This window comes from Macaca nemestrina, chromosome 4, assembly GCF_043159975.1.
Source record: "Macaca nemestrina isolate mMacNem1 chromosome 4, mMacNem.hap1, whole genome shotgun sequence".
In the NCBI taxonomy this organism is placed as follows: Eukaryota; Metazoa; Chordata; class Mammalia; order Primates; family Cercopithecidae; genus Macaca; species Macaca nemestrina.
Window position 1 is genome coordinate 45,403,144 of NC_092128.1, and position 12,177 is coordinate 45,415,320.

The 12,177-nt window shown below is 34.9% G+C and overlaps 1 protein-coding gene across 1 annotated transcript in view; it reads left to right on the forward strand.

The window, feature by feature from the left end:
• Positions 1 to 7,130: 7,130 nt before the first annotated feature.
• LOC105475251 (protein phosphatase 1 regulatory subunit 3A) overlaps positions 7,131 to 12,177 on the forward strand; it is a 129,537-nt gene continuing 124,490 nt past the window's right edge. Inside the window, exon 1 of the mRNA XM_011730337.3 lies at positions 7,131 to 7,985. Within this exon, the coding sequence (XP_011728639.2) occupies positions 7,150 to 7,985 (836 nt within the window). The 5' untranslated portion in view covers positions 7,131 to 7,149. The remainder of the gene's footprint in view (positions 7,986 to 12,177) is intronic.

The following is a 12,177-nucleotide window of genomic DNA, read 5'->3' on the forward strand; positions in this document are numbered from 1 at the left end:
CTAACATAATAAAGAGGAGACTGTGGGCAGAACCCCTAAAGCCAAGTTTATGATTTCCCAATCAATAACTAAAGCTATTAATGCAAGGAAGTGAGATCCATAATGATGGAGAATTTCTGTTGTTCCCTCTCTCCATTAGATGCTAGGGTATTGAGAACAGATTCCATATTTTATAACTTACTTTGTAAACTTAGGATCTAACACAGTGCCTGACACAGAGTAGAAGTCAATGTATGTTTGCTTCACAATTAAATGACAACTTTCTTTTTTTTTTTTTTTTAAAAATCTATTATACTTTAAGTTCTAAGGTACATGTGCACAACGTGTAGGTTTGTTACATATGTATACATGTGCCATGGTGGTGTGCCGCACCCATTAACTCGTCATTTACATTAGGTATATCTCCTAATGCTATCCCTCCCTACTTCCCCCACCCCACGTCAGGCCCCGGTGTGTAATGTTCCCCTTCCTGTGTCTAAGTGTTCTCATTGTTCAGTTCCCACCTATGAGTGAGAACATGCAGTGTTTGGTTTTCTGTTCTTGCGATAGTTTGCGAAGATGGTTTCCAGCTGCATTCATGTCCCTACAAAGGACATGAACTCAACCTTTTTTATGGCTGCATAGTATTCCATGGTGTATATGTGCCACATTTTCTTAATACAGTCTGTAAATGACAACTTTCACGATAAAAGGTTCATGTCTCTGCAGATTTCACAGTTTTGAAGAGATTTTCAGTAATATTCAGACATTTACACAAAGAACTTAAATGATTTCCAAGGTCACAGTTTCTTAACAATAAGCATGGCTCTAGAACTTAGGCCTACTTACTTCTAATACAGTGCGCTTAGCTATATTTTTAAATATGAAAATGCATATACTATGAACATAAATTTTATGGGTCAATTAAAAATTTCCTAAGATATTATTAGATGATATCTGCCTTTAAGCTTATAATATATTTTCCTTCTAGGGTTAATGCTGGAATCACACACATGTCAAGGAAGAATCCACTTGACCACTGAAATTTCAGTTTTCTTAAGTGCAAAATGAAGAGGTTATCTCTGATGTGTGCTTGCTAAACATCTTAGAGATCTAGATTTCTGACTATATATTTATGTCTTTATTTTGGTCAAAATTTAAAGCACATTATACAATCCATATAAAATAAGCCCTTGGTGCTTGAGTATTATACTAGTTTATCTTTCATAAATTAAGCTAAACAACCTGAATGCTGCCTTTGGTGGCTAAACTCTTCTGCTATAACATGATCAATTATCTATATTGAATCATTCAACTATTCAAGAAATAAATGACACAACCCTTTACAAATGTAGTGACCAGCCTGGGCAACATAGTGAGATCCCCATCTCTCCAAAAAAAAAAAATAGCCGGGTGTGCTGGCATGTTCTTGTAGTCCCAGCTTCTAGGGAGGCTAAGACAGGAGAATTTCTTGAGCCCAGGATGTCGAGGCTACAGTGAGCCATGGTCACACCACTGCACTCCAGCCTGGGCAACAGAACAAGACCATGTCTCAAAAAAGAAATTACCTATATCTTGCAAAGTTTCCATTCTGTTCTGACTTAACTGTGCATGCCCTATTGGTAGATATGAACATTTTCAAAGAAAACTTTTCAGTGACTGACATCTGAAGAACAAATCTGTGTCTCAAACTATGTTTGAAGTGATATCCTTTCACTAGTAGTCTTTTAAAATACTAAATATTAATTTTAGTTCTAAGAGATTACATAATTCATTTTTATAACTTAGATCAGTAATTCCCAAATAGAAATATAGCAGTGTCTCTGAGGGAGAGAGAGAACAGTATAAGATATTAAACTTATTAAAGGGGGCATAAGCTGGAAAAGGTTGAGAGAGCTTGTCACAAAGAAAAATTGTCTGGACACCCCTGGAGATCTTTCATCAAATGGAAAAAGGAAAGTTCACAAAAGTTAATTGATTTAAAAAAAATAAATGAAATCTAGAAGAGATTAATTTTAATGACTATTTTCAAAGAATGATTAATTTGTTAATTATGAATTCTAAAACTAGAAGTTGGCATATGTATGGAATAATATGAACAATATTGGACTGAGGGCAAGAGAGAGCTGAGTTCAAGAGAGCTGAGTTCAAGTCAGCTCTCTGTCATTAGATAATGGAGTCCTTCATTATTCTGAATTTATATTTTCTTATGTGAATATGAAGGGACTAGCCTAGATGATTGCTAAGTGACATTAAAGCTCTACCCAATTCTTGCTTTTTTTTCTAAAAGCATTTTATAGCACCCCTCCCACACTAAAAATAGCACATAGTACATATGTAGAGGGATAATAGCTACAACCGTTTTCATAACTAGAACTTAAGCCCCTGACTATGGCAGACAGACTAGGAGATCATGCCTTTTTTTTTCTTTTCCTTTTTTTTTTTTTTTTTTGAGACCTAGTCTCCACTCTGTCTTCAGGCTGGAGGGCAATGGCGCGATCTCAGCTCACCGCAACCTTCGCCTCCTGGGTTCAAGCTATTCTGCCTCAGCCTCCTGAGTAGCTGGGACTACAGGTGCATGCCACCATGCCCAGCTAATTTTTCTATTTTTAGTAGAGACAGGGTTTCACCATGTTGGCCAGGATGGTCTCAATCTCTTGACCTTGTGATCCGCCCGCCTTGGCTTCCCAAAGTGCTGGGATTATTGGCATGAGCCATTGCACCTGGCCGGAGAGCATGCATCTTAACCAAGTCTATATATCAGAATTACCTGTGAAGCAACATCCTCTTAGAAAATCTTATTTGAACATCTCTCCTAGTGACTTTTGACATCTCTCTCTGGTTTTAAAAACTCCAGTTCCAGTTTGGGAGGCCGAGACGGGTGGATCATGAGGTCAGGAGATCGAGACCATCCTGGCTAACACGGTGAAACCCCGTCTCTACTAAAAATACAAAAAACTAGCCGGGCGAGGTGGCGTGTGCCTGTAGTCCCAGCTACTCCGGAGGCTGAGGCAGGAGAATGGCGTAAACCCGGGAGGCGGAGCTTGCAGTGAGCTGAGATGCGGCCACTGCACTCCAGCCTGGGCGACAAAGGGAGACTCCATCTCAAAAAAAAAGAAAAAACAAACAAACAAACAAACAAAAAACTCCAGTTCCAGACTATCTCTTGACAAAACGTTTCTTTAGGTTGCAAAAACCTATGCTAACATGGGAAACAAATGCAAAGTCATAATTAATTTCAAAATAGATAAATTCTTTCCTACCCATTTGTGAATAAACTCAATCTGTCTTATTTGTAATTCTCACCGGATCAGAGCTGACAGACCTTAGATATTTTACCTTTTTTTTCTTGAACCCGTGACAGTAGAAGATCGGGTAATAGAAACTCAGTTGGCATTGAGATGGAGTATGTATAAATAAAGAGGAACACACTATGTATTTTAAGTTATATATGTATATATGTTATATATAATTATATTTGCATATATTTCATATCTCATATCTTCTGTTTGCTCCTCCAAATCCACTTGCCACCCTTTTCACCATTTTTCTCCCTGTTTTCTGCTGCAGGAGACTGACCTGAATGAACTATAATAGTTCCCATGCCCTCTGGCCAATAAGTAACTCTGGTAGGACATCATAAAAAAGGAGAAAAACGAATTCAGTTTATTTATGCTCCTGGATCACTGGCAAAGTCGTCTTCAACTGGCTGTGTCCCTTGACCAGGTCTCCAGTTGGTAAACTCTTTATGGCACTCTTTGCTTTCAAGTTCTGGTAAGTGTTCCTTTCCCTTATCCCTTGAGGGATGGTAAAAGCTCTGATGCAACTGACCCCAGTTTGTCACACTAGTTCTTGTGGCTTCTCTGCATTTACACTTTATAAATAGACCCTTGTAAATAAACCCTCCTGGAATTATCTTATTTGAGCATGCCATCTATTTCCTATTTGCTGGGTTCCTGACTGATACTGTTTTTTTGTTAATGGTGCCTTTGAGAATATTTGATTAATACCAAAAATTGTGGAATGCATGGAGACTTGAGCTTTAGTTTGTAACAACAACAACAACAACAAAGCAGAAAGAAAAAGCTGTAACTCTTCTAAAAACAGTATACCTTAGTGGCTGAAGAAGAGTGTGATAAATTGTGTTGAAATTGAGGTAGTAGTGGATATGAGAAAATGGGATGTTGGTCTAATCCGTGATATGGAAATAAAGCAAGGAAATGTGAATTTTAACTGAATGCAAACACCAAGTCACAAGGCTGAGGCTGTTAGTATTTCTTTTCATGCTCCAGAGACACTTGATCTGTAATATTGCATTCATCTGGGGGCAGCTCATTAACAGAAAAATATAGGCAAGCTGGAAGGAGTTCATAGAGGAGTAACAAAATGATAAAAAGCACTGGAGGATTGACATGTGAGAAGAGATTAAAAAGATGCAATCACTCTGCTTTAGCTAAGTGGTGACTAAGGGGGAACATGTCAACTGTCTACAATTATGTGAAGGTTATAAATTCCAAAAGAAAGGCAGTGATTACTACAAATTAAGGTAGTGCTCTGTGTAAAGAGACACATTAACAAGGGAAAAGTTTAGATCAAATAACAGGACCATTTTCTAATGTCTAGCTATATTATGTCTTATAAAGCTAAGTGTTACACACTGTAGCCTTTGAAAAAGACAAAAATAAAACAAATTACAAATCACTTATTAATGATATATATGAATTCTCTATAGCTAGATTACATACCTATCCATCTATCTATTGATATATCTTAGAAATCAGCATTTTACAAACATATATCAGAATTAAAATAGTGACTTGTGCTATTACTATAGGTTTTGTAGTAGACACATTTAACAAGCATCTTGTTTAATTTTTAACAGTGCACTTTGACAATTAAGGCAACTGTGGGTTAGAACATTTGAGTAATATTCAGAAGGTCATTCAACTAGTAAGCAGCAGAGCCAAGAAATGGACCCAGGGGTCTTCATTTCCACTCCTTTGCTAACTAAATCCTGGATAGTTAAAATATTTCAGTACATTATTATATCTTAAATTTTCATTATCCCATTATTTACATGGCTATATGAACTATTTTACTAATTTCCATAAAGCATTTTGTTACTGATTTCCTTGACTACATAGCAATATATTTTGGGTACCTTGAAATACAGCTACTGTGGTCATCAAATCTGCAAGGCACAGACATTTCCACAGCCATTACCCATTCTTAAGCAATCCATGTGGTCACTACCCATTCTAGCTATGTGAATGAGATAAAGCTCAAATAATTTCATTTCTTTATCCTTCAAGACTCTATAGTCACTTATAATTTTAGAAAATAATTTCTCCATCCACTACTTATGCAATTGAAATTACCTAATAAGTTATACCACATTAATGAGGTTTTCATTTGAAAGAAATTATGCTATTGGGCTCTTTTCAAAAAGAAAACCTAGTCAGTCACCTTTCACACTTTATTTATTTTTTCAGTTTAATTAATAGATATTTGGAAAGAAAACCATGCTCACGTGTAACATTTCAAACAGTACAGCAGACTATAAAGTAAAATGAATAGAGCCCCCATTCCGCTGCCATCTGTAAGTTTTGTGGATAGAAGTAAATACTGCTAACATTGTCTTTTGTATCTTTCCAGGAATTTTCTATGCACATATCTGTACACATTTTTTTTCACTTAGCCATTTATCTTGCCTATCTTTCCATATTAGCACATAAAGTGCTACTTTATCCTTCTAAAACATTCTATTGTATGGGTGTAATGCTATTTATCCAATGCTCTTTTAAGAGGGACATTTAACAGATTTGTAGGGATTGTTAAACACACAATTCTGTTATGAACATAGATCTGTATTTATCTTTGTGTATTTTCCTATGCTGATAGAGCAAATTTTTAGCTGGGGGCATTTCTGGGTCAAATCGTGTGCAGTTAAAATTTTTATAGTTTTTACAAAAATTATCATCCCCCAACTTGGGTTTTATGACATAAAAAAAAGTGACAGTTTAAGCAGGCTCTTCATACTTTAAAACTCATATGAAATTTCAAGGTGTGATGGTATCAACTTGTGCTTTGAGGGCATAAAATGGCCATTTGCAAAAGAACGTTTTATTCTACATAAATGTATAAGTCCTGGGTCAGGCTTACCTTAGCCCACTTATATTTGCAAATCAATAACACATATCTTGTCTGTATTTTCCCATGGCTTAATTAAAATGAATGTACTAATGTTCAAAATAATGAATTTGATTACTTCTTTGTTCTAGGTTTTTGCTTGGGCTATTTATTCTACTTGGACAATCTACCTTGCTCTAACCTTGCATGTCTAAATTCCACCTACCCTTCATACTTTATTTAAAATGATACCTTCCCCATCTGAATCATGTTTCCTTCCTCAGAACTTTCAGCACCTTTATTTAACCCTTTTGTAATAAAAACTATACATTTATAAATCCCTGAAAATGATAGGTATCATTATTAGTAGGCTCTGGATCTCTCTAGTTCTAAAAATGTTCTTATCTTCCTCTGTTTGCACTTACCTGCTCCATGAATTAATGTAGTTCAAACTACATATTCAGTACTGTGATATTACTTTTATTTTATTTTTAAAAATCCACATTTCCATTTCTTTTATGCAGAAAGACGTTTATCACAACAGTTTTTACAATGGCAAGAAGTGAAAGCAATCTCAATGTTTAAATATAAAGGAAAGTATACGTAAGTTTTACTGTATACATAGGATAAAGAAACGACATAAAAGGTTTTGATGGTGTGGAGAAACGCTTATGAAGGAAGTGGAAAAAATCATGATACAATACTGCATATAATCTCAAGTATTTCCATTTTTAACATCAACTAATTAAAATAATATTTTTATCTTAAAGTTCCAGGATTTCCAATACAGCAGAACATGATTTAAAAATACCTCTTTGGAACTTAGCTTATAAACAAATGCAACTTTAAAAACTGTGAGTTAAATCTGAAACATACTGGCAGGAGTAGCATGGATGCTATCATATTCAAGGCCTTTAGAGGCAGGCTAGCATAGTTTGCAGGCTAGCATAGTTGACACGCCATTGGACCTATTTATAGAGCTGACTTCTTTTTGCAATGTCAACTGTAACATTATACTTATTTTAAGCCTCAGTGTCTCAAATGTCAGCCTCTACTAGTGGAACAGTTCTCTCTTATTTGATATCAGAGAGCCCAATGGAGCCTTCTGAAGTACCTAGTCAGATTAGCAAAGATAATTTTTTAGAAGTTCCTAATTTATCTGACTCTCTTTGTGAAGATGAAGAAATTACTTTCAAACCTGGTTTCTCCCCTCAACCGAGTAGACGAGGTTCTGATTCTTCTGAAGACATATACCTGGATACCCCATCTTCAGGTACTAGAAGAGTTTCATTTGCTGATTCCTTTGGATTCAATCTCGTGTCTGTTAAAGAATTTGATTGCTGGGAATTACCGAGTGCTTCAACCACTTTTGACTTAGGGACGGACATTTTCCACACAGAAGAATATGTTTTAGCCCCACTGTTTGACCTGCCTTCTTCAAAAGAAGATCTTATGCAACAACTCCAAGAACAGAAAGCAATACTGGAGTCAACTGAGTCTCTTCCTGGGTCTACAAGTATCAAGGGTATTATTCGAGTTTTGAATGTTTCTTTTGAGAAGTTAGTATATGTACGAATGTCTTTAGATGACTGGCAGACACATTATGACATTTTAGCAGAATATGTTCCTAATTCATGTGATGGTGAAACTGACCAGTTCTCCTTTAAGATTTCATTGGTTCCTCCTTATCAAAAAGATGGCAGTAAAGTTGAGTTTTGTATACGTTATGAAACTTCTGTTGGTACATTTTGGTCAAATAATAATGGCACAAATTATACATTCATTTGTCAAAAGAAAGAACAAGAGCCAGAGCCTGTAAAACCATGGAAAGAAGTTCCTAACAGACAAATAAAAGGCTGCTTAAAGGTAAAATCAAGGTGAGGATGTATCTTACATACTTTATTCATAATCTTAAAGTTTTTATGTTATTCTTTATTTCATGTGTTGTAAGAAAGTCACTCTTTAAAAATATACTGCTTGCTATGTAAAAAGCAATGGTGCCAGGGTTTAACAAGGTCAAAGCTATTCAAATGATAGCAGTGGGTTATCCTTTCTACAAATGTGAGAAAAAAATATGGGAAGGGGAACATCACAGACCAGGGCCTATTGTGGGGAGGCGGGAGCGGGGCGGGATGGCATTGGGAGTTATACCTGGTGTAAATGATGAGTTGAAGGGTGCTGATGAGTTGATGGGTGCAGCACACCAACATGGCACATGTATACATATGTAACAAACCTGCACATTGTGCACATGTACCCTAGAACTTAAAGTATAATAAAAAGATATGGCTATAACACAATAGGTTGGGAGAGAAGTGCACTGTGTATATTACTTGCCTAATGAGTTATAAATTATTCCTGTTCAAACCTTAAAATCTAGATTATTCACATACAAAATTATTTACTTTGATATTTAAAGTGCATTTATTTTCAGTGGTTTTTAAATGTCTATGTTTTACTTTGAAACAGTTTTGATTAACATAAAACTATATTTCAATTTGTAAACTTCTCCCAAAAGCTGCAAATAACTTCTTAATAATGGTTTGAGTTATACAGGGATGTTTGAAGTGATACATGTTAATTTACATTATAAAAGAAATGACCTTAATGATTAACAGAAAGACATAAGTACATGAGTCATATATGAGTTACACACACAATTTCATTAATTATAACCAAGGATAACATTATGGAACACAAATTAGTATAATTTAGTAAAAGTCAATGGAGCAGAACAAAGAAATGACCCAAATATAAATAGGGATATTCAGCTATATAGATTAGAGATTTGGGATGTGACCCCTCATTAGTAACCTTGCTCTCTTGTTAATGTGGAAAATAAGAAAAACTGGCATTCAGCTGTCTCGATAGTACATAGCTGGCTAATTTCTGTGACACTAGGTAAGTAGATAAAACGTTCATGAGAAGTGATACCCCTTCTTTCCTCAGTATCCCAGAGGGAAAGTCTACATTGCTCCAGCCACAGGCAAATGTTTGATCATCCTCTGAGTGCTCCATCCTAACCGTCCCTAAACCCAAGGATTTTGGTAACTGTACTGGAAATAGTGTAATATAGGAAACAGGAAAGGGAACTGTATTTGGAATCAAGACACCCAGATTTAATTCTCTAAGGGGAATTTAATACAAAGCATAAGATATGATATTGGGAATTTTTTTAAAAAATTATGCTTTAAAGGATAAATAATAACTACTAAATGCATTGTTCCAATGTATTAATAAACTAAATGCAGTATAGGTGGAAGCAATTCAAACATATACGTTATGTTTATTTTCATTTTCCTTTAAAGTCATTTGAAATATTGACTTAATCAACTTTGTGAATTAGGCCAACTTTCTTGGTCTAAATTAAACTTTCTTTGATTTTGACTGATGCTGTTAGGAGAGACAGTTTAATAATAATCTCTACATAGGCTAAAATAATAATTTAGATGTTTATGAAATTACTCTAACACATTAGCTACACAAACAAAATAAGTTCAACATTATTTGGCAAACTAATTTATATGCATAAATGTATACCTATTAAATACTTTAAAAATAAGCTAATCATCAGTGAATATCTGTTAAACACACTGCAACTTGCTGTATATGTTAGAGAAAACAAAATTTAGAAAAGGTGCAGCATTATTGTCTAAAAGCTCATAAAAGAGGCAGTGTTGAACATAGTGGATTTTTCTGCAATTTAAAGATGCAGTTTTAAGATTACAAGCAATACCTACTGAACTGTGGTTTGGCTAGGGGATTCCTTTGATTCCTTTGACAGGCCGAACTTGACTGATACCAAGACAAAGAGTCGCCAGCTGATAGGCCTCATCTTCTCCCTTGGGCGTGATGTTTTTGGAACTTTTCCTAGTTGAAGATACGTAGAAATATATGTGTCCACACATACATTTGTATTCAGAGCAGTAATCACTGGATTCACAGCGGACACCATTCAAGTTTTAATATTGCTTTGGGGAAAAACCTGAGAAGAACTAAACCACAAAATGGTCTGAAGGCCTGTAAAGTTTCCTAATGAGTTATAAAAATGGAAAAAATCTCTCTCCCTCAAAACCACAAATACATTTTCTGCACTTCTGTAACTTAAAAATGACCAACATAATTCAAACCACATTTTGAAAAAAGCATTTGCCTCTGGAGGAGGCTTTTTGTGCTGAGTTTCAGTCCAACATGAATTTTTACATCTGATTTATATACCACTCAAAATGGAGTGTATAAAGGAAATCCTGACAGATCCTTAGAACAGCATGTGCCATAATAGAATATTTATACAGCTTTTCCATGATATAATTTATATGCAATGGGGTTTCAAATATTCCTAAAACTCACACAAGAGAGCATTATCAAATTTCTAAATGAATATTGCAGTTGGATTTTATTGTGAAGAGTTTGGTTAGAGAAAAATAACACACCTTATTGGTGTTATTTTACAAAATGTGTACTTGGTTAAAATAAAAATGAACTAATACTTATTTGATCAAAAAATTATAGCTACTAAAATCTCCTCCTCTCTCCAAATAGTTACAGAATCTAAATGGGTCATTTTTGAGCATTTCTACACTTCCTATGTAGCTTAATTTGGAGGTTATTTCTTTCAGAAAGTAAAAACAGAACATATATACATATATGTATGATTTTTTTTCTTTATACCTGCAAATAGATTAGTAACAGTGTGTAATATCAGTTATAGTTAAAATGAAAATCAGGCTGCCCTAGTGTAGAGAATAACAGCTAACTTCAATTCTTCTTAATACAAAAGTTAATTTGCTATCAGGGTCCCTGAGATTGTATCTTCTCAAAGTGTCAATAATCCCTTCTAATAAGTATGGAATGAATGAATGTGGGAATACATTTAGGTAGGATTTCTGTTAAGTCAATCACCCACCCAGGCATTATGTTTTCTCTGTGGAGATTTTTCTCATGTTAGAGTTTGCAAATCTCCACATTGGTGTGGGTTGTCTATTTTCTTTTGATGCCTGATAGTCTATACACTTTGGACAGAAAGAAATTTGTAGAGAGAGGGGGAGGTAGAGCTTGTAACTCATAGGCATGTGATTGAGAGTGACCCAAAGATATTTAATTGCACTGACAGGCATGCATCATGAGATACTTGTTAAGCATCACCACATATCCTAGCAAGCTAAGCAGATTTCTGATATATCTGACGGATTTTATTTTAAAATCAATGATAAAGATGACATTGATATAAATCACATTAAATGTACATAGACAAATGAGCTAAAATAGCATACAAAACAATATAACCTCAAAGTTAAGATTTTAGGCTTCAGAGTTGAAGATACCTGAGTTTGAGTCCAAGCTCTCCTGCATGCTAGCAATGTGAACTTGGGCGAGTTAAGCTTGTTTTTCTGATATGTTAATTGAGAATAACCATAACTCTATCTCATAGGGGTTGAGATTTTGGTGAAGTAATACATATAAACTCTTAGCACAGCGTCTGGCACATAATAAGTTATCAGTAAATGTTGACTGCTGTAAAAAGACAATGGTAACTTCATTTTTGGTTGTGTCTGAAAAACTGTAAGGTTCAAGCTGCACCAAAGTTTTTTTCCTCTTTCCTTTCAGGGCTTCTAAATTTTCAGCTTTGGAGAGCCATTCCTTTGTCTCTTGTGAGATTTTAATCAACAAGGCAAACTAACTGAACTGTAAATTTTCTTTAGATATGTGTCAACTTATATATGAATTATCTTAAAGCCGAAAGAGAACTTAGTGAATGTTAAAATTTCCACATTTAAGAGAAGGAAAAATGAAGAACCAGACCAAAAGGGATAAAAAGGCATTCGTTTAGGATTGAACAGACATGCATATTAATTTCAGTAAAGTTTACACTTAGTAGCTATGTGGCTGTGGGCATATTACTTCACAGCTCAAAGCCTATTTATTCACCTGTCAAATAAGGGTCATGATGTCTAGCATCACATTGATTAAAATAACTTTATATACTTAAAACTTTTCATATAGCATGTTAGACACACAAAAGGGTATTGTCAAAAGCCCAACATCATAATTGTCCCTATTATTATTAAA